The sequence below is a fragment of the Hydra vulgaris genome, chromosome 15, assembly GCF_038396675.1.
Source record: "Hydra vulgaris chromosome 15, alternate assembly HydraT2T_AEP".
NCBI lineage: Eukaryota > Metazoa > Cnidaria > Hydrozoa > Anthoathecata > Hydridae > Hydra > Hydra vulgaris.
The window spans coordinates 16238436-16260118 of record NC_088934.1 but is presented as its reverse complement, the minus strand read 5'-3'; the positions used below and the strand labels follow the sequence as shown (position 1 = coordinate 16260118).

General features: G+C 27.7%; 1 protein-coding gene across 2 annotated transcripts in view; it reads right to left on the bottom strand.

The window, feature by feature from the left end:
- LOC136092464 (E3 ubiquitin-protein ligase rnf213-alpha-like) overlaps positions 1-21683 on the bottom strand; it is a 164052-nt gene that overhangs the window by 42516 nt on the left and 99853 nt on the right. For both annotated transcript variants that reach the window (XM_065820728.1, XM_065820729.1), the window contains 6 exons: positions 12827-12949; positions 12103-12262; positions 7951-8241; positions 4226-4833; positions 3933-4089; positions 2081-2298 (listed from right to left, as the gene is read on the bottom strand). In XM_065820728.1, coding sequence (XP_065676800.1) covers positions 2081-2298; positions 3933-4089; positions 4226-4833; positions 7951-8241; positions 12103-12262; positions 12827-12949 — 1557 coding nt within the window. The remainder of the gene's footprint in view (positions 1-2080; positions 2299-3932; positions 4090-4225; positions 4834-7950; positions 8242-12102; positions 12263-12826; positions 12950-21683) is intronic.

The window sequence follows — 21683 nt, the reverse complement described above, 5'->3', positions numbered from 1 at the left end:
AACAATACAAGAGCTCTCCATCTATCGAACAAGCAAAAGGGTCTGGAAGAGTGGCTCTAAGGATAAGAAAGCAGCAATTAGTGTTCGACGATCATTCACGCAAAACCCTGGCTTATTGAACAGAGAATGAGCCAAAAGGTATAGGGTTTTAAAGTTTTTTGTCAGGAAAGTAAAAAATTCAACAATTTTACGTCTTATTGAGCCATTAAGTATCCAAACAATCAGATAAGCAATCACTGACTGCTAAAACTTGAGCTCAAAAACTTTATGACAAAGTGCATACAAAACTTAATGGCTGCATAATTATGGATGACTAAACATACATCAATTGTGACTTTAAACAACTCCCAGGTCCAAAATTTTACACTTTATTTGTTCGTGGATATGTTAGCAACAAGTTCAAGTATAAACTATTGGATAAATTTAATGAGAAACTTCACTAGTGGCAAGCAATATGCAGATCTGGTTTGAAATCTCGAGCTTTCGCCACATCATCAATTTTAAACTCAGAAGTTTAAAATTGGAATGCTTGCAAAGTTAGACTTTTGCTATTTTATCGAAGTCACGATGTCCCCTGTTGGTTCTGGCCTGATCTTGCTTTTTTTCATTATTCTAAGAAGACCATAGAAAGATACAATTTGAGAGACATAAATTTCATACCAAAAAGCTTGAATCCACCAAACTGCCCACAGTTCCATCCCATTAAGAAATTTTGGCGAACTGGCAAAGGATATTTATTTACAATAAGTACAGCTAAAGATTTGATTAGAAAGTGAACATTAGTTGGAGAAAAAATTGCCAAAGACACTGTGCAAAAGTTGACACTGTTAACATTTGCAGTGTCTTTGGCAATTTTTAGCGTAAATTTTTGCTTATTTATTTGAAATAATGAAAATATTAAAATAAAAACCATTTTTATAATCTTCAAATTCCGTAGATTAAAATAAATATTGAAGTTTTTGCATTCGTTTAATTATTTTATATATTTTTTGAACTTTTTATCATTCCCAATTTAATGATCGCATGCTTTATTCTAACTGATTTTATTTTTACCACTAAAAAAAAGTATTCAAAATTAAAATGATACTTCTAATATGTCAAGATGTTAAAGGATACAACATTCAAATTTATCAATATTTTATGTAACTACAACTGTGCAATAATTTATTACAAGAAATTTATGAACTCTATTGTTCAATTTGATTTTATAAAAATTGATAACAACAATCATACAATATAACGTATAATAACTATTTAAAATTCAAAATATCTAATAAACAAGATAGATAACAATAGATAAACAATCAAGACAAACACTCAAGACTTTTTTCAGTAATATAAGTCAACAATCAATGCAATAAAATTATTAAATTACCATTAAATGATATTTTGTCAATTTTTTTTCATCAAAAAAAAAAAAGCCTCAATTTAAAATTTAATAATTTCAGATTCATTTAAACTTTTATTTTAAAATTAAAATTTATTTTGTCTTTATTATTCTGCTTTTTTGCTCAATAAAATACATCTATTCACTAGCAATGTAAAGGACACTAAGTCCAAAGTATAATAGAATTAAAAACTAAAATTTAAAAAATGGTATATCACAATGTAACTGAGTATTTAAAAATCAATTTTTTTAAACAAAAAAAGGTTGTTTTAATACTCAAAAAAAAGATATTTTTTACACACTATCAATACTAACTACATCAATAATATCAATAATAATTACAATACCAAGTTATATTCATTCATTCATTCATATTCAGACATACTCATTCAAGATGCTACATTATATTATAATGATTTTATTTAATGATAATATTATAAATAGAAAAATAGAAATGCTCAAAGTTATTAATTTAAAGAACCAAAGTTAAAGTCAAAATAGTGTAAAAATTAGCATCTTGAACAACATGTAACATTCATATTTATGAATGTTACAAGTTGATGATGATGATGATGATGATATGAGATGGTTGTGTAATTATTAAAATTTGTGCTGTTGCTGTCGTTGTTGTTGTAAATAAAAACATAAGTAATAATTGTTGTTTACATATTTTTAAATATATAAATAAATTACCAGTTTTTTAAAAATCTCACAATCATTGGAAATCGTTTTTTGAGTGCGTTTACAAGCCTCTAATAAGTCTCTGAAACCAGATTCCTCATTTAAATCAAATATGATGTGGCTAAAAGCAAGACAGCATGCTTCAAAACATTTTACTCTATCAACTTCATAATCAGTTTCACCTGCAGCTATCGACATGATTTCAACAAAAACTTTTACTTCCTTTGGATCTATAATTAAAAAAAATGACAAAAGAATACAAACAACAAGTCCTAGCCATAAATAACTATCACATAAAAAGAAGAAAATGTTTTTATAAAATAATAAAAAGCAATAATCAAACAAAATGTATCAAAATACTCATAACAATTAAGTAAAATTGCTACAGAGAAAAAAAAATACCATTAAGTATATTATAATCATTTAATGAAATACTAAAAAAATAATTAATGTATATTTAATTACATAAATTAATAAATATTTGTTTACATAAATTATATTTATTAAATTACGTAAAATAAAATTAAGCGTAAAATTAAATTTTTTATGTATAATAAATAAATATTTAACGTAAAATAAAATTGAGCACTTTTTATGTTACCAGCAAAACTACTTACTCATGTTTAATTAACGTTTAATTAATTTTTAATTAATTTTTAATTAAACAGTTAATCGTTCAGATGGTTGACAACAGAAAACAGATTTAGCAGAATTTGGATCTCAAAACATAATTAATAATTGAAATTTTACATACAGATGTAAAGTCCCACAAAAATTCAATAACAAGTTTACTGATGGACCAAGACACATTCTTAACCAGCTTAGCATTTTTAAACATCAATAAAGTGAAGTGATAAACATTGTTAAGCCAACAGTTTAATGTTTTGTTTTGTTTTTTACATTTTTCATGACAATATTAATTTTTTTTCGCAAAAAAAAAAGAGCAAATTTTCGGCAATAGTACCGCTAAATTTCAACAGGACAGGGGTTACCGCTACCCAAATTTTTTTTCTAGAATAGCCCCTGTTTATATACATAACTTCACCATCAAACTAAACATAGACCACAAGGTCTATTAAAAAAAAAACAGAGTTTAAGAACTTTATTTTTTCTGTTAATTCTGTTAATAATGTTTCATTGAGACTTGTGAAATGATGATATTTAAATATATTTATTGGTAGAAGAGTAAAAGAAAGCTTTCATTTACACTTTACCCTGAGACACTTGTATACTGAGAGACTATGTATATTAATGGCTGAACTTTGAGATTTTCAGGGATTTAAAAGGTTTAAAAATGAACCTGATTTTCTCAATTCACTACCATTTATCATTTGATAATAATAATGATAAATAGAATAACGGAGAGGAAATAAAAATTTGTTTCTAGAAATATTGTTGTTTTTGCAAAAAAATCTTGTAATGCGGTTTATTTTTTTAGTGCTTAAAATTACTTAACGCTTGTAACATTAATTATTTTTAGTATCTTATCAAGATCCATCAGAAATCATATATACGTTTATATAAATATATACATACATACATCAACCCTCGGAATGAGGATTAACATTCGGCAATGCTGAACTAGAAGTGTTTGAGGTCGGCAAAAAAACGCTGACCTCCTTTTTATATTTAAAGTCAAACCTTTGCTTTAAATTTTTTCTGCCGAACTGATGCCAACCTCACACAAATTAAGGTCGGCAAATTATTGCCAACCTTATTTTTCTTAATTCTGAGGGCTGCATACATACATACATACATACATGCAAACATACATACATACATACAAACATACACATACATACATACACACATATACATACATACAAACATACATATTTATCCATATTAAACTTAAATTTCATACCTTTTAGAGTCTCTTTTAACCAAAAAAAAAGTTGTAGACATGACAATATAGCTTTAAATATTTCAGAAATAGAGGTTGAAAATTTTTCAAAGATATCTGCTGAACCTTTTAAATCGTTGTCAATAGATTCCAAGTTTTCAATTTCATTTATTGGTCTCTGAAAAATAAATACATAAAATTGAGTTTATACATATATTACAATAAAAAAGCGTTGATAAAGATAATTATTAATTTATCAAAAGATAAATACACAATAGTTCTATATTATTTAGCAGTAATCAAAAAAATAATACCATCATGTTTTCAACAACAGTAAAATCTCCATGTAATTTGAGATTTTCTTTTACTTCTAATATTATACTTGCATCATTAGAATATTTTTCCATTAATAATACGCAGTTAATTTTTTCAACACAAGTTTCTATCTTCAATGTCTCAAACATTAAATTTAAGAACTTATTTAATAGAAAGAGTTCATTTTTGCATTGTTGAAATTCTTTAAATTCTTTAAATATTGAAACTACCTTAGATGGAGATATCTTACATGAAACTATGTCCACAAACTTGTTTTTCAAAATATCAGTTGTTGGTAAAATAATACTTTCAATCAAGTCAGTATAATTAATTGCTACCTTGTCTTTTGCAAACAATTCAACTTCTTTTTTAAACAAAAAACTACTCATTATTTTACAATCTGTCATTCTTGAAGCATGCTCAAACCAGTCAAATGAAATTCGGAAGTATGCACATACGTTATTAATAAAGAACGCTTCATTTGATAAATCCTGGAAATCTGATACTTTTTCATTATTTAACTCTTGAGTAGTTTCCACGAAAATCTCCTTAAACGTTAGAACTGAATATTCTGAGCGATATATACCTTCTAATACTTCTGTTTTAACTACAAAACAAAACAAAAAAAATAAAATACATTTTGTTTTTCTTTAAATTTTTTTAAACAAGTTTAAGTTTCTTTAATTTAAATATGTTCAATATAACTATTAATTAACTAATATGTGATTTATTGCTTATATGTGATTTGCTATTCATTAGTCATTTCAACCATTTTAATGGGAAATGTGCATTTTTTTTGAAAGAAAAATAAACAAATATTGTTCTTTTGGATATTGTAATTTAGGAATTAAAAATGCTTTACAAAGCAAGATTTCCTGTGTATGCAAAATGCTAAACATGAAATTACACCATTTATCATTGAGAATATGACTAAAGTATTGGATCAAGAAAATCGATTTTTTTAAATCAAGAATTCTTAGAGGGCTTTGTAATGCACGCCATTCAGCAATCAGAAGAAAAGTAAAAAGACATTAGTTTTCCTAACTTGTTTAACTTTTAAAAAATTCAAGCAAAAAGTTTGCCAATTTTCTCATGGCTAACATAAGCATGAGAAAATTGACAAACCTAAACGAAGTTTCAAAAGTCAAAATCGCAGAGTCTTCCATTGATTCAAAATTTCTCTCTATTCGAAGCACATTTACTAATTTTTTTACACTTTCAAAAATGAAAAGATCATTGTGCTCTGTAAAAATTTACCAGATGTTTTAAATAATGATCTGCTAAAGAGAAAAATATTTTCTGAATACATAGTAAAACTAGGTATTGATGGTGGAGCTGAATTTTTGTTTTTGTGTTTTTCAAGTTTTTGAGGAAAAAATGGTGGAGCTGAATTTTTGTTTTTGTGTTTTTTCAAGTTTTTGAGGAAAAAAATGAGGATCACAAGCTTCACTCTCCACTAAACAAACAACTTTGACATCAATTGCAAGGCAAGCATTTTACTCGCAAAAGGGTGTTGACAAACAATTACAGTGACTGTATCAGAATGATTGGCTAAAATCATTGTAATCTCAAACTTGTGGTGTCATTTATTGATCCCAGAAGTTTTGTTGTGTCATTTGACATGAAAGTTACTACATTTTGTATGGTTTTTAGTTTTATGCACAACTCAGTCAAATAATCTAGCTGAATGTAAAACTTTGCAAACCTCTTTAGATTTCTTATCAGGAGAGGATAGCCAGATCAGTCAAAAGTTTTGATGTTAAACATGAACCAATTTTTGCTTCGGATGATTCAGAACCTGTCATTGATTTGATCCCACCAAAAGAACTCTACTTTCATCTAAGAGTGGTAAGCCATCTTTTTAAACTTCTCCAAAATGTATGACCAACAGTCTTATCATGGTAACTAATATAAAGGCAATAACTGAAAAAAACCTTTAAAAAATGTCAACCCGCTACAAAATTAGCAATGTCAGCATTTCATGTCTTCCCAATAATTGATATGTTAATAAAATTTTTGTCTCACTAAGAATATTGGAACTAACCTTAAAAAGTGTGTTCTTGACTTTAATAGCATTATGTATGTAATCTGAATGTTTTAATTCACTGCAAGATAATTTTATTAGAATTTGTGTTATTACTTTTGTTATGTTGAAAATTGATTTTTTGAAAATGTAAAACATTTTACTGTATGCAAAAGAATTAACAGTTAGTTACTAATTTATAAAATAAATTTTAATGAAATTTTGTGAATTTTTTTACAGTAAAAATCCATAATAATTATAAAATGTTATCTTCACCGTAGATGATATAGTAGCTATAAAATTAAATGTTAATTTATTAAATTTTCATTTTTACAATACTAATATCAAGGGCTTTTGAATAAGCACTGGCAAATAGTGTTTAAACAAATAGCAAACAGTAATTTGTTAAATTTTGTTTACAAAGTTTAACAAATGTTTCCTATTCAATTTCATTTAACTTAGATTAATGAAGTTAAACGAACATTGTTGGTGCTTAATATTAAAATCTGCCAGCTTTTTTTTCAGGCCAGCTAAGTTAAGTTGGTTTTTTAATGAGCGAGCAGTATTTATTTCTAAAATGTATATTGTGCTAAAATATTTATTTAATATATTTTTTTGGATCAAATTATTTATTTAGCCTCTGACAGCCATATTATAAGTAATTTTATATTGCTAAGATAAAACATTTTTACATTTATTATTTAAATCAGTTTTATTTTTAATATTGTTTATTGTTAAATCAGCGTTCTACTGAAGGAGCAGAATAACGAATAACACATAAAACATGATGAATAACACATGAAATTTAATTTTTACATTTATTATTTTTAAAGTTTCTTTTAAAATCTTTAGGGATCAGGAACTATAATGAGAAATTAACTTTATTATAACATATTGCATATTTTTTTATTATTATTGTGCATTTTATTTATTGATAAATGTTTTTATTTTAACTTAACTTGATTTAAATTAATTTGTGCTAATTTTACAATTTTTCTTTTGTAAAAGAAACATTCCAGTACTCTTTTTATTTAAGACCACACAAAAAATAAAAGCAATCTCAATGTCAAAAATAGACACAATGCAAATGCAAGCATTTAAAATGGCTTTTAAAGTGTATGTTTAAACACGCTCAGGCAATGATTAAAATTATCAGGAATTATCAGGCTGTAGTTTTTTTGTTACTAACAAAAAAACTTGCAGAGCTTTTTGTAGCTTTTACAGTAGTAAAGAATTGCAAACAAAACTTGCAAAACACTGTTTCTGATGTTTTAGAATAATTTAATCCATGTAAATGTTGCATGAATTACTTCAACAGAAAACCTAAATTCGACCTGATGTTTTACTTTTCTTGATACTTTGAATATAAAACTTTGTAATTTACCTTTAATTGCTCAGCAGTTTAACAATCACCATGACAATCACCTTTGCCATACATTTAGGTAATTTTTAACATAACATAACATTTTTAATAAAAACATTCGAATGCTCAAACATCAACACAAATTAATTTTTATTCAAATAAAAATTTATTTGTTTTGATGTTTTAATCATTAAAAAAAGTCTTGGAATTAGAATATTAATAACTTAATCTTTTAAAAATATAAAGTAATAAATATTTTTGAAATAAATATCTTAAATATTTTGTAAATCGATAGTAAAAAAAACTTTCAAAACTGCAGTAACTTGAAAATAAATTACCTTTATTTGGAAGTATTGCTTTACAAAGTTGAAGAGTGTAGTTCACAACTTCTTCAACTCTATGGAAACAATTTAATTGCATCATACATAAATCAAATCTTGCTTTAAAATTATCATAAAAATCTACTTTAACTACTTCAAGAAGCTTATATAAAATTTCTTTTTTGCTTATAAAATTATTCATAAAACTTATCGTCATTTTGTCATTGTTCATAATTTCAAAAATATGTTGAAATACTGATACAACGTCACAAAAAAAAATTGCTGTTTCCTCTGACTTCGATTTTTTTCCTAAAACAAAATAAGAGTGTTTAAATTAAGATTTTAACAATTTCAATTAAAAATTAGATTTTATTAAACTATTGTTTGTACAAAAAAAATATTTTCTAAATAACTATTACAGAAACTTCATACAAATATAACTATATAAATTATACAAATATATGTATAAATAGCTATACAAATATACAACTATATAAGTTAAACACATAACTATAAAAATTATACAAATATAACTAACTATATAAATATGATCTAAATGTATATTTAACAAAAATCTTAATTTGAGGAATAACCTTTCTTTTTTTTTTCAAAGTTAGTTTAGTTAGTTTATTATATAATTACTTTGAACAGGGTATTCATCATAAGGATTAGGATAAAGAATTAAAATAAAGGATTAAAATAAAGAATAAGAAATAAAGGATTAAAATAAAGAAGATTGTTTGAAAAGAGAAAATAATTTTTTTTGTTTAAATTGTCATTGAAATACCATGTTTTAATTTTTTATTAATAATTAATTTACAGAATTACATTATACTATTATACATAAAATTTCTTTTCTTCTATACTTATGTATAAAAACTGTATAATAACTAATAAAAAGATTAAAAAAAAAATAAAACAAATGGGCTAAAAGCAGTTCAAATAAAAAAATTTTCTTAGTTAAATACAGAAATAATTATGTATTAAAATAGTATATTAAATATTTTTATTAAAATAATGGTAAAATAAGAACTTAAATCATTCATGAAAAAAATATTTTCACCATTGGTAAAATGAAAGTAATTTAAACAGGTAAAGCAAAAAAGCTTCATAGATATAGTTTATGCCATATATAATATGGTCATCAACTAAGTGAATTAATGGGTTAAGGGTCATTAGAGCAAAAAAATGATGTTTTCTATTAATAACGAATAACTGCTAGATAAAAACTTTAAAAAGAATAAATTTAAGACAAATATATCTGATTCAACTACTAAAAATTATAAATATAATAAAAATATAAATTTTAGTAGTTGAACCAATAAAATAGAATGATTAAAAAATTATTAATTTTTAATCACTGAATTATTGATAAAAAGTTGACTTAATGCAACATTTTAAAAACAATCATTACAAATAAAACTAATAAAAACGCTTTTTCAAAATATAAATGATTAATAAAGTTTTAGTATATGCATTTTCTAAATAATATCCTGATTTTTTTCTTTCTTTTTTTCTCAACATCTTCGCTTCTAACAAGGCTGCAAGCAACCACTATGAGAGATGGTAGTTACTGAAAGAGAAAAGATAAAGTTAATAGAGCAAGATAATGATTGACAGACAACTTAAAAGATTGCAAACTATATGAATCAAGAAAGCAAATTCCAAAGGACTGATGTTTGTGGAAAAAAACTAGACAAATGACAGTTTTTAGAGCACTTAGGAACAGTCACAGAAAAAGTAGACGGCACAAAAGATGCTAGCTCTTTAGAGCAGTGCCTGATAAAGTATTTGTAGAAAAGAAAAAGAGAAGCAACTTTACAACAATGTCATAATGGTTGGAGGTTTGCTGCAAGGGCAGGTCCAACTATGTTTACAATGCGTTTTTGCACCTTGTCTAAAAGAGAAAGGGCATTATTGGAAGATCTGCCCCAGATATGGCAAAAGTATTCATTACAAGAACAGATTTGAGATTTATAGAGATAAAAAATCGAATCTGGAGTAAGAAAAGGTTGAGCTTGATAATGAGATGCAATCTTAGCAGATGCTAATTTTGCCATCAATTTGATTTGATTTGTGCCCAAGAAAGATCGGAAGTAAGAGAAGTAAGAGTTAACCTTAGAAGATAAAGGGTAGATGACTCGTCAAGTAAATCACCGTTCATAAATACAGAAAAATCTGAATTACTGTGGCAATAATTGGCAGGAAAAAATTTTTCACCAGCCACTGTGAGCCCCATGCTGTAGCAGAAGTGTGATCTTTTTCAAGCTCAAATGCCCCCTCCAAGCAATCAGAAAGTGTTGGCTTCTTATCAAGACAAGAATAAATAGTGGTATCATCAGCAAACAATGCCATCTTAGATATGAGAATATCTGGATGATCATTAATGTAAATTAAAAAGAGTATAGGGCATTGGATAGAACCTTGAGGAGCCACTTAAGTTACAGGATATGAAGAAGAGTGCTGTCCATTGAGGACAACATTTATACTACAATGGGAACGGAAGGATTCAATAATCTTAAAGATGTTACCTGATACACCATAAGAAGAAAGCTTATGGAGAAGACCAGCATGCCAAAATTTAACAAAAACTTTAGAAATGTCAAGAGCGATAACCTAAACCTCTCCACTTCTATCTAATAAACGATAAAACCTATTGGTTATTACTGTTAGCAAATCCACTGTAGAACGAGAAGATCCAAATCCATTATGATGATCGGAAAGTAAGTTATTAGATTCAAGATGAGAGATTAAGTGTTTGTTAATTAAAGATTCATAAACCTTGTTTATGATAGGAAGAAGACTAATGGGATGGTAGTAAGAGGAGTCAGATATTTTATTTGTCAAATATTGTTTTTTAAAATTCTGATTTTTTTTTCAACCGCTCAACTATGATCGGCAAGAATTAATTTCAGAGTTCAAATTAGCAATTCTAGCCATTTTGGGCGATCATTGATTGTTGACTGGCCGTTATTTTCCATGCTGACTGTAACTATTGATAACTTTATATAACTGGAACTATATATATATGTGTATATATATATATATATATATATATATGCATATATGTATATATATATATATATATATATATATATATATATATATATATATATATATATATATATAAATATATATATATATATATATATATATATATACTATATATATATAGCTCTAGTTTATCTATTGAGCACTCTTTTAAGTATACATTATTACACATAATAATACAAAGATATTTTCTTTATTCACACACACACACACACACACACACACACACACACACACACACACACACACACACACACACACACACACACACACATATATAAATATAAACTATAAATAACTAAAAAGTAAAATTAGAAACACCAGACATGTTGTGCTTACTCATGATAATCCACTAATGGAAGGCATCAATAAAAATTTTATTGGGGAATCTTTTTAAGTGAACTTATATAGATTGAAATCAAAACTGTCTGCACATTACTAAATTCAGGTATTCAGATGCTAAAAAAATTAAAATGTTTCTATTCCAATGTAAACTCACTAAACAACAAATGCGTTGAATTTCAATTAAAACCATAACTGAATCCTAGTTTGATGAAAAGGCCTATTTTCTTGCCTAACTACTCTCATTACAATAAAAGCGGAATCGGCATAACGGGTCAAGGTATATGATGTCCTAATCAAACTTCAAGCAGAAATTAGTTATTAGTTGCATCTAAAGACCATCACATTCAAATCACCAAGTAAATACTGCAATTAACAACTTTATAACAACTACTATCTAACTAGTAAAAACAAAATGCTTTTAAAGTTTTTCAATAACCGGTGATTTTGATTAGTCTGACAGGGTCAAATTGTTCACATAATTTAGCATAAAACTTTGAGATTCTCTATTCAAATTTTTTAGTACAATCAGTGTTAATCCATTAGTAATCATAAATACTCAAAAAAAAGTAATAAAAAAAAAAAAGAAAAATTTTAGATAAAGTGTAAAGTGTAACTTCACAAATAAGAAATTATAATTGAAAACAATAGTAAACTGGAAATAAAGAACAAAGAAACTTAAATAAAATCTGTGACAAGTTTGTTGCATGCTTCAATATCACCAATGTTAAAAGCTAAAAAAATGATTTAGATAGGTATAAATAAAAATTTATTTACCTAGTTGGTCTAATAATACTTTAAAAGGTTGCCATGTTAGACAAAAATTTATTTTTTCATCAATAGAGTTTAAACACTCCCATTTTTTTGTAATAAATTTAATCAACATTGGACTGTAGCCTGAAGATAACTTGTATAACCATCTTGAATCATAATTGATCTATAAAATTGTAATATAATTTTTTTAGATAATTATAGACTTATATAATAATATATAACATAACTTTTTTTTTTTAATTTTATAACTCTTTAAATAAAATCACTTCCATAATTTAGTCTAGTTAAACAAAATTAATATAATTAAAATTTTTTTTTCAGAAATATAAAAACCCTATTAAAAAATTATTAATGATTTCTCTTCTTCTTTGCAACAGAAAATTTTTATTTATATATTTTTGTTAAGCAATTTGTAGCTGAACATGACAGAACTTTATAATATTATTTTTTTTAAGTTATGAATTGTTTATCAAAATACAAAAACAAGAAAAGACACCATAAAGTGGAGCACTCCGAGCAGAATCTAAAGCAAGGCTTAACTTAATTTAACTTAAAGAGCTTAAGAGAAAATGCCTGACTTATAAATCAGAAAAAGTTATAACAAAAATATTACTTTATTAGGAGAATTATTACTTTATATCTATTAATTTATATTAACTATCATTTTTTATATTGCTATGCTATTATTATTCTATGTTTACTTCAAAAAAAAAAAATTATTCGTAACCTGGGACGTTTCTTCAATAGTAGCAGAAAAAGATTCAGTAAAAGGTGTCTGAATCAACTCATTGTAAGATAAAATATCCAATTCACAATAAGCTTCTAACAAAAGTTGTTTTCGAGCACTTTTCTAAAAAAAAAAAGTAAGAGTCATACTAAAGAAGAATATAGTGTTCACTGTTTTTTCGACATCTTCACTGTTTTTTTGACATCTTCACTGCCAACAAGGCTGCAAGCAACTACTATTAGAGTTAAAAGTTGCAGGAAGAGAAAAGATGAAGTTTATGGAGCAAGATAATGATTAACAGAAAATTTAAAATTTTTCAAATTGTATGAATCAGGAAAAAAAAAAGAAGGAAGCAAACTATTCCATAGAACTGATGTTCAAGGAAATAAACTGAACGAATAAGAAATTTTAGAGCACTTAGGAACAGTCACAATAAAATGATGAGACTTTATAGAATAACAAGCAACACAAGAATGAGTTTTAGTAGATGACACAAGAGGCGCTAGCTATTTAGAGCAATGTCCATTGAAGTATTTATAGAAAAGAAAAAAACTAAGCAATCTTACAACAATGTGATAATGGTTAGAGGATGGCTGCAAGAGCAGGTCCAACTATGTTATCCAAATGCATTTTTGCACCTTGACTAAAAAAGAAAGGATTTCAATGGAAGATCCATTCCAGATATTGCAGCAGTATTTCATACAATGATGGATATAAGATTTATAGAGATAGAGAATAGAATCCATTGTGAGAAAGTGGCTAGCACAATAAAGAGATGCAACCTTAGCAGATGCTAATTTTGCAATCGATTTGATATATGGTTTCCAAGGAAGGTTGGAAGTAAGGGTTAATCCTAAATGATAAAGGGTAGATGACTCATTGGGTATATTACCGTTCATAAATATCTGATTATTGCAATAATGATTAGCTGAAAAAAATTGAGTTTTCTCTGAGTTAAAGTTCACCAGCCACTGTGGGCCTCATGCTACTGCAGAAGTGAGATCCTTTTCAAGCTCAAATGCCCCCTCCAAGCAATCAGAGAGTTGGCTTCTTACCAAGACAAGAATAAATGGTAGTATCATCAGCAAACAATGCCACCTTAGATGTGAGAATAACAGGAAGATCATTAATGTAAATTAAAAAGAGTACAGGGCCAAGGATAGAACCTTGAGGAACCCCTGAAGTTACAGGATATGAAGAAGAGTACTGCCCATTGAGGACAACTTTTATACTACAATCGGAAAGGAAGGATTCAATAATCTAAAAGATGTTAGCTGATACACCTTAAAAAGAAAGCATATGGAGAAGACCAGCATGCTAAATTTTATCAAAAGCTTAAGAAATGTCAAGTGCAATAGCCTTAACTTCTCCACATCTACCTAATGCACAATAAAACCTATTGGTTATCACTGTTAGTAAATCAGCTGTAGAACAAGAAGACTGAAATCTATATTAACGATCAGAAAAAAAGTTTATTGCTTTAGATACAGAAGCTGGAGTGATACTAATGTCAATCAATGGATCAACTTGTTTAACGGCCAAATCAAGAAGAACGATACTAGTGGAATCAAGAAATGATATTGATAAAAAGTTCTTAGCAAACTACTCAGCTTTGTCTTTAGGTGAAGTGAAAAAATCTGAACCATACAAGAGAGATGGAATAACAGATTTACCCTTATTATAGATACTGTTAAAGATTTTTCAAAACGAGGGCCTAATGTTTGAGATGATATACAAGATTTTGTGAACTGAGAATAGCAGGCTTTGACCTTAGACAAAACATTTTTACAATGGTTTCTGACTAAAGTAAACAGACTAATGTTTTCTAGAGAATTGTTTTGCTGATATATATGGAAGTAATGGTTGTGATTGCAGCAGCACAATGCGAGGAAAACCATAAAAAAGGATAAGACTTGACTTGGAATCGTCAAAAGGTAATAAAAGATTCCATGCCAGCCTGAATCCAAGAAGTTATGTAAAAAGTAAATTTGTCAGCAAGAAGACAAAAAATTTTGCCCAAGAGGCATCATGAAGAGAATTACAGAAAAAGTCCCAACCAACTACAGAGCAGTCAGCTCCCCTTATCATCGTACTGCTTACAACTACCTGTTACAACTACCTGTTGTAAGCAGTACAATGATAAGGGGAATCTGATGATGGAGAAGAATGAGATAATAGTTTTAGAGAGATCAAACTGTGATCAGAAGCACCTATGGGTGAATGCGGAGAAACTGAGCACTGAATAGGATCAGAAACAAAACATAAGTCGAGTAGAGAAGGTAAATGATTCGGATTGTCTGGAAAGCAAGGTGGAAAGTTGACTATTTTAGTTAGGGATTGAGAAAGGCAAAAGTTGTGGGCCTTAAAGCCTGAAGAGTCACTGACACTAGAGCCAAGCCATACAGTGTGATGAGCATTAAAGTCACCACCATCAACAATATTGGCTAAAGGATAAAGAGAGAGGGCTTGATCAATTTGATCAGATATAACATCGTAAAGATGTTTTCTTCTGTCAAAAATAAAGTCTTAAGATGAAAGAGAGCAATATAGAACAAAGAGAAAAGTGACAAAGATAAAAATCTTTTTTTCTTATATTGTTTATAAAACTACTGTTAAAAAATTCAAAACAATTTAAATTATTAACTTTTTTGTTTGCTTTAAATTAAAAAAAAAACATAAAAAAATCATATTAAAAATTAACTGACTCTATTTATGCAACCCACTCTAAACTTGCATCTCTTTATCGAGCTCGTCACTTTCTTACTTTGGATTCTATTCTCTATCTCTATAAATCTCAAATGCGGCCTTGTATGGATTACTGTTGCCATATGGAATACTGTTGTATGAAATGTAATTACAATAATACAATAGTATTCCATACAAATGTATTCCAACAGTATTCCATACTGTTGTATGGAATACTGTTGCCACGATTCATATAATTTGCAATCCTTTAAGTCCTCCGTCAATCATTATCTTGCTCTAAAATCTTCATCATTTTCCTTTCAGTAACTTCCAACTTTAATTAGTGGCTGCTTGCAGCCTTATTGGAAGCGAAGATGTTTAAAAAAAAAAAAAAAAAAAAACTATTGTACAAAAAACATTTGGATGTGTTTGGCTGCGTAAGACTTATAATACTAAAAAGGTATTTGTTTCATTATATTTTGTTTCTCTTTATTTATGTTTAATTGAGATTCCTTTTCTTCACTGTCTCTACTATTCTTGATTAATATTTAAGTTAGAGTTTTTGCCTTAGTCGTTTCATTTTTTTGCTTGTTTTTTTTTTTCACATTGGTCATTTTTTACTTTAGCCGTTTGTTTAGGTTCTGAATTGTCTGTTTATTTATCTATTTATTTTTTTTATTTTGAAAAAAAAAAACGAAGAAAAAATAATATATATAATTTATTTATAAATATTTTGTTATGAACTTGTTTTCTTTCTGATCTTATTAATTTACCTAAAGTAAGATGAGTAATATCCTAGATATAGATATATTAGAGAATGCTAGTATGGGAAACTCTCCTTTATATCAATCAAAAAAATTAAAAAACATTAATAACCTTAAAAATAAGTATATTTTACCTGATCTTACTAAAGCAGAAAGAGTGTTATATTTTAAACTCTGACAAGAAAAAAAAATTTCTATATGCTCTCCGTGTAATATATAACAAAATGATCAAATTAAAGTAACTACAAGGCAATTGACCACATGTGTTTATATATGAATGCAAATTTGCTAAATAATAAAATAAAGGAGTTCAAGGTATCATGTAGTGATGTAAATACATGTATTATCAGAGTAAAAGAAACTTGGTTCAAAGAGACTTCCATTACAAATTTAGATGGTTACTTTTTGTATAAAAAAGATCATAAGAATGTTAGAATTGGTGATTGTGTTGCAATATACAAAGATATTAATTTTGTATCTTATCAAGTTGAAATAAAATTCTGAGTTCCGACAAAATTGAGCAGACATGTCTGCTCAACTTTGTCGGAACTCAGAATTTTATTTTCATTGCACTCATGTCTGCTCAATTTGTCGTTGCACTCATGTCTGCTCAATTTTTATCCGTAACAATAGTTACTTATTATGATTTACATACAGATCAAATGAAATAGTTGATATGGAAATCTTTAATAAGGTATTTGAAACTGCAAGATTCTACATTGATAAATGCGATTTCAAAGATATTATAATTATGGGGGATTTTAAAATTCTAAACATTAAATAGTCCAAAGGTGTTGTCTAATCGATTGAAAAATCATATGATAACTCTCATGAATACAGATTTTATGATATTTTGAACGATCACTTAGCATATTTCTTTTCCAACGTTTTATTTATCAAAAAATGATAATTATCCTTAACATTCTTGACTTTACAACACAAGAGAATAGATTATTCCAAATTGAATCACCTCCAGTTCTAGGAAATATTGAAAAAGGCTGCTTAGTTTTAAGTTACAAAATTTTGTTAGAGCAGAAAAATTTTATAAATGAGGGAGTCATTGTAAGAGATATAGATGATAAGCGACCAGGGTTGATTTTAGAGTAACTCATAACTTAATAGTGGTTGCTTTCAATTTTGTTGTAAGTAAATTAGAGTTTAAAAATAGTGTTTAATAAAAAGTATATGCAAGTACAAAATTATAATACAAAAAGTTATAAATTATAAATTTTTTTCTAGCCCCTGCTATCAACTTCTCCAAAATCTTATAATTTTGCAGGTGCCGGGTTTACAAAAAGTCTCATTTTTGCCGGGGATTTTAGCCTTCCTAATTATAGAAAAGTAAATTTCGATTCAATTAATAGGTTGTTTTACAGATTACCTAATGAGTTTTAATGGCAAATCAGTCCAGGAAATGTATTATATATTTATATATAATAATATTATATAATATATTTATATATTAATATTATCTATAAAATATTGCTGAACTTAATAGTCGTAGTAGTGCCCTTTCAAGCGTGTGTAGACACAGAACTCTTGGCAGTCATTGCAACCGAGGTAATGGCGAGAAAGAGTTGTTTTATTAGAAAACGTGAGCGAAAGTGTATGCAAATATCTAACGTACATAAACTCAAATTATGTAATGTTAAAACATACTTAAACATATATTAAGTTGTTTTTTTAACTATAGCATTTATTTCCATTAAAAAAAAATTATATAGTTTTAAAATTTTGTGCCAGCATGGCTGCGTGGATAGCGTGCAAAGCTTCAGAACATAAAAACCATGGTACGAGTCCTACCACTAGCAACTTTCTAATTTTAATTCTTTTAAATACAAAATAGTTTTGAAGATTTTTAGGGATTATATAAAAACATAAGTAACGATTTTATACACTTTAACAAACAAAAAGATTTTAAATAAAAAACAAATATTTAAAAACATCAAAAAATGTGGTGAAATTTGTTGCGTATCGGTCATGGTTGAGACTTTTGTTATTTTAGTTTTACATTTCAAGTTTTCTACAACTAAGTTGAGATCGTGCAAGGAAAATGAGTATATAACATGTTTACATATATATATATATATATATACTTCTGTGATCAAAAAGTAAGGTGAATTTTTAATTTAAACTTCCCGTCTTATTCGAATCGTCCAATCTTTTTTATTTTTAAGTTGGTAGGAATGTCATTAACATTTGCGCCAAATTACATGTCAAACTCATAATTATTTTTTTTTGTTTACGCTTGTTTCTGAAGTACCAAAAGTGCATTCGGCAATTTTCACGATGTCTAATTTTGTTGAGCAAAGAAGTGCTATTAAATTTTGTTTGCGGAATGATATTTCTGCTGCTGAAACGTATCGAATGTTGCAAAAGGCCTTCGGTGAAGAGACTATTCTCAAAAAAATGTTGACAAGTGGTACAAAGACTTCAAAGAAGGCCGAGAACGTGTTGATGACTTGGAACGCTCCGGACGACCATCGACTTCGATTGATGATCGCCACATCAACAAAATCAAAGAATTGGTGCTTGCAAATCGTCGGTTAACCATTCGAGACCTTGTTGACATGGTTGAAATATCATTTGGGTCGGTGCAAGCGATTTTGAAGAATCATTTGGGCCTCATCGGACTCAAATCACGTTTGGTGCCGAAATTTCTCAATTTCTTTGAAAAAGAGCGTCGCGTTAAAAGGTGTGAAGCAATGCTTTCTGACTATCAAGACGTCTACAAACAAATTATTACTGGCGATGAGACTTGGGTCTACGCATACGACCCTGAAACAACCGACCAATCGAGTGAATACCGTGAAAAAGGCGAGCCGAGACCGAAGCAACCACGTCAAAGTCGCTCAAAAATCAAGGTCATGTTGACTGTTTTCTTTGATTATTGTGGTGTCGTGCACTACGAATTCCTTCCAACTGGCCAAACTGTCAACAAGGAATATTATTTAAGCGATATGCGACGTTTGCGTGAAGCTATTCGCAAAAAGAGACCGGAATTATGGGCCAATAACTCTTGGATTTTGCACCACAATAATGCGCCTTCGCACACAGCACTGGTTCTTCGTGAGTTTTTCGCCAAAAACTCTACCCATGTTGCTCCACAACCACCGTATTCGCCCGACTTAGCACCGAGTGACTACTGGCTGTTCCCAAGCTCAAGAGACTGTGAATCGGCACGCGCATTGAAGGCTATCCCTACCGAGGACTTTTCGGCATGCTTCGAAGACTGGAACAAACGTTGGCAAAAGTGCATTGGGGCCGGGGGGGGGGGTGTTATTTTGTGGGGGACGATACAGATTTGGAAAAATAAATAAAGATTTTTCATTTTATAAAACAATTGACCTTAATTTTTTTTCACAGTATTATATATATATATATATATATATATATATATATATATATATATATATATATTATAAAATCTATAAAACTATAAAGTCGTTTTGTTTTGCATTTTAAGTTACAAAATTAAAAAAAAAAGATGATTTAAATTTGCCACGCAGCGACCTTCTTTTTCTTAAAACAGTAAGGAGGTTTAAAGATATGTTTTTAATAAGAACATAGTTGAAAATTCTAAATTTATAATTACAATAAACCATTTTATTTAATTAAATTTTTAAATAAATAATAAAAAAGTAAAAATACTTAATATTAAAACAATAAGCAAATTTAAAATTATCCATTTTATTATATTTATTATTTTTAAAAATAACAAAAAGTTAACATTATTTAATATTAAAGTAATAAAAAAATTTAAAGTGCGGTAAAAAAATTAAAATCTGCGGTAAAAAAAATTAAAATTTATGCGGTAGTGGTGTAGTGGTAGAGCGCTCGCTTCAAAAGCGAGAGGTTCCGAGTTCGATTCCCACCACGTCCCTGGTTGTACCGTGTTCAACTTGTTTCTCCGCACAGCGGCCTTGTTCATCAAGGATCGTGTTTCGGAGTTATAGAGTTGAGAGAGGGTTATAACCACAAGTAGCCTCCTCATCTGTAGTGGCCTTCTCGACCTTAGGGAGGTGAATTAAAATAAAAACAAAAAAAACAAACAAGTGTCATAGCTCTTTTATCACGCCCCTGTTTAACATTCTAAACTGAGTGTGCAACAATGACAGAATTTAGAAAACTATAAAAATATTATTATACTGTGTATAATATTGAAAGAGCCAACTTGGACGATTTTAACTAAAAATGCATGAAGTATTGTACATAATTATTTAACTGTTATAAACTTCTGAAATATCTTTGAATTTTCTATTATCGCTATCATAAATAATATAATTACTTAATATACTTTTATTTATAAATAGTATACTTTTTTAGCTTTTAAATCTGTTTTTAAAGTTTCTAAAGTTTAATTTTTTAATGTTTTAATGAAACATGTTCTATTTTGTGGGTGATGTATTAAAATTGTATCTTGATAGGCTGTTAATTTACAGAAGCTAAAGATGACCTTATTTTCAATATAAGTGAGTTGTTTTCATTTTTCATTGGTTTTAAATAATTTTATGTTGGATATTCAATCATGTTTTATATGAATCTAATTATTTAGTACAGCATTAATGTTTGATCGTGATAGTTAGATTTTATTAAGTTAAATTTACATTTGCTATTTATTTTAGCTTCTGATTCATCATTTTGTACAAAATGTTTAAAATGGAATAATGATATTTTGTTTATTTGTTTTTTTTTTTAATTTATTTTCATCTTTAAAATTGATATAGTAAAAAAATTATTATTTTCTATTATGATTTTGTTATTCTATTTTATGAGATAAATTACTAATTTTAATTTTCAATTCAATTTACATGTATTTTTTTTGCTTATATTTATTATAGCCAATAAAGTTGTAGCAATCCTAACAACATTGCGGCAACACCCTTATCTGTAACTGGTAAATAAATGATTTAAAGGTTTTATAGTTAAGTTAAACTATCATTCAGCTAAATTGATTGTTACTTTTTTTATTTTTAGGTTTATCTTATGAAGCGTTTGTATGCTATTGATATGTTTATAAGGTCCCACATTCTATGCACACAGGGTGTGGGTCCATAATAGGGGAAAAGATTTCCTTTATTTCGTTAAAGGGGAAGAGATTACTTTAACCAAAAGTAAAGTGGGCAGGGGAAAACATTTAACTACATCTACAAATAGAAGATGCAGTTAAATTTTTTTAGTTTAATATTTATATTCTTATTGATCATTTTTGTTAAATTTTGTTTGTAAATAAATAAATTTGTAAAACAAAAGTTTTGTTTTCCTTTTTGTTAATATAAAGCTGTTTATAAAAAAATTTTGTTGAAAAAATGACCCATTTCTACACCATAATTAAACACTATCAAAATTTTAGCAGAATATGCAAAATACTATAACGATTTGCTGATGTGTTTATGATTCTCAATGTC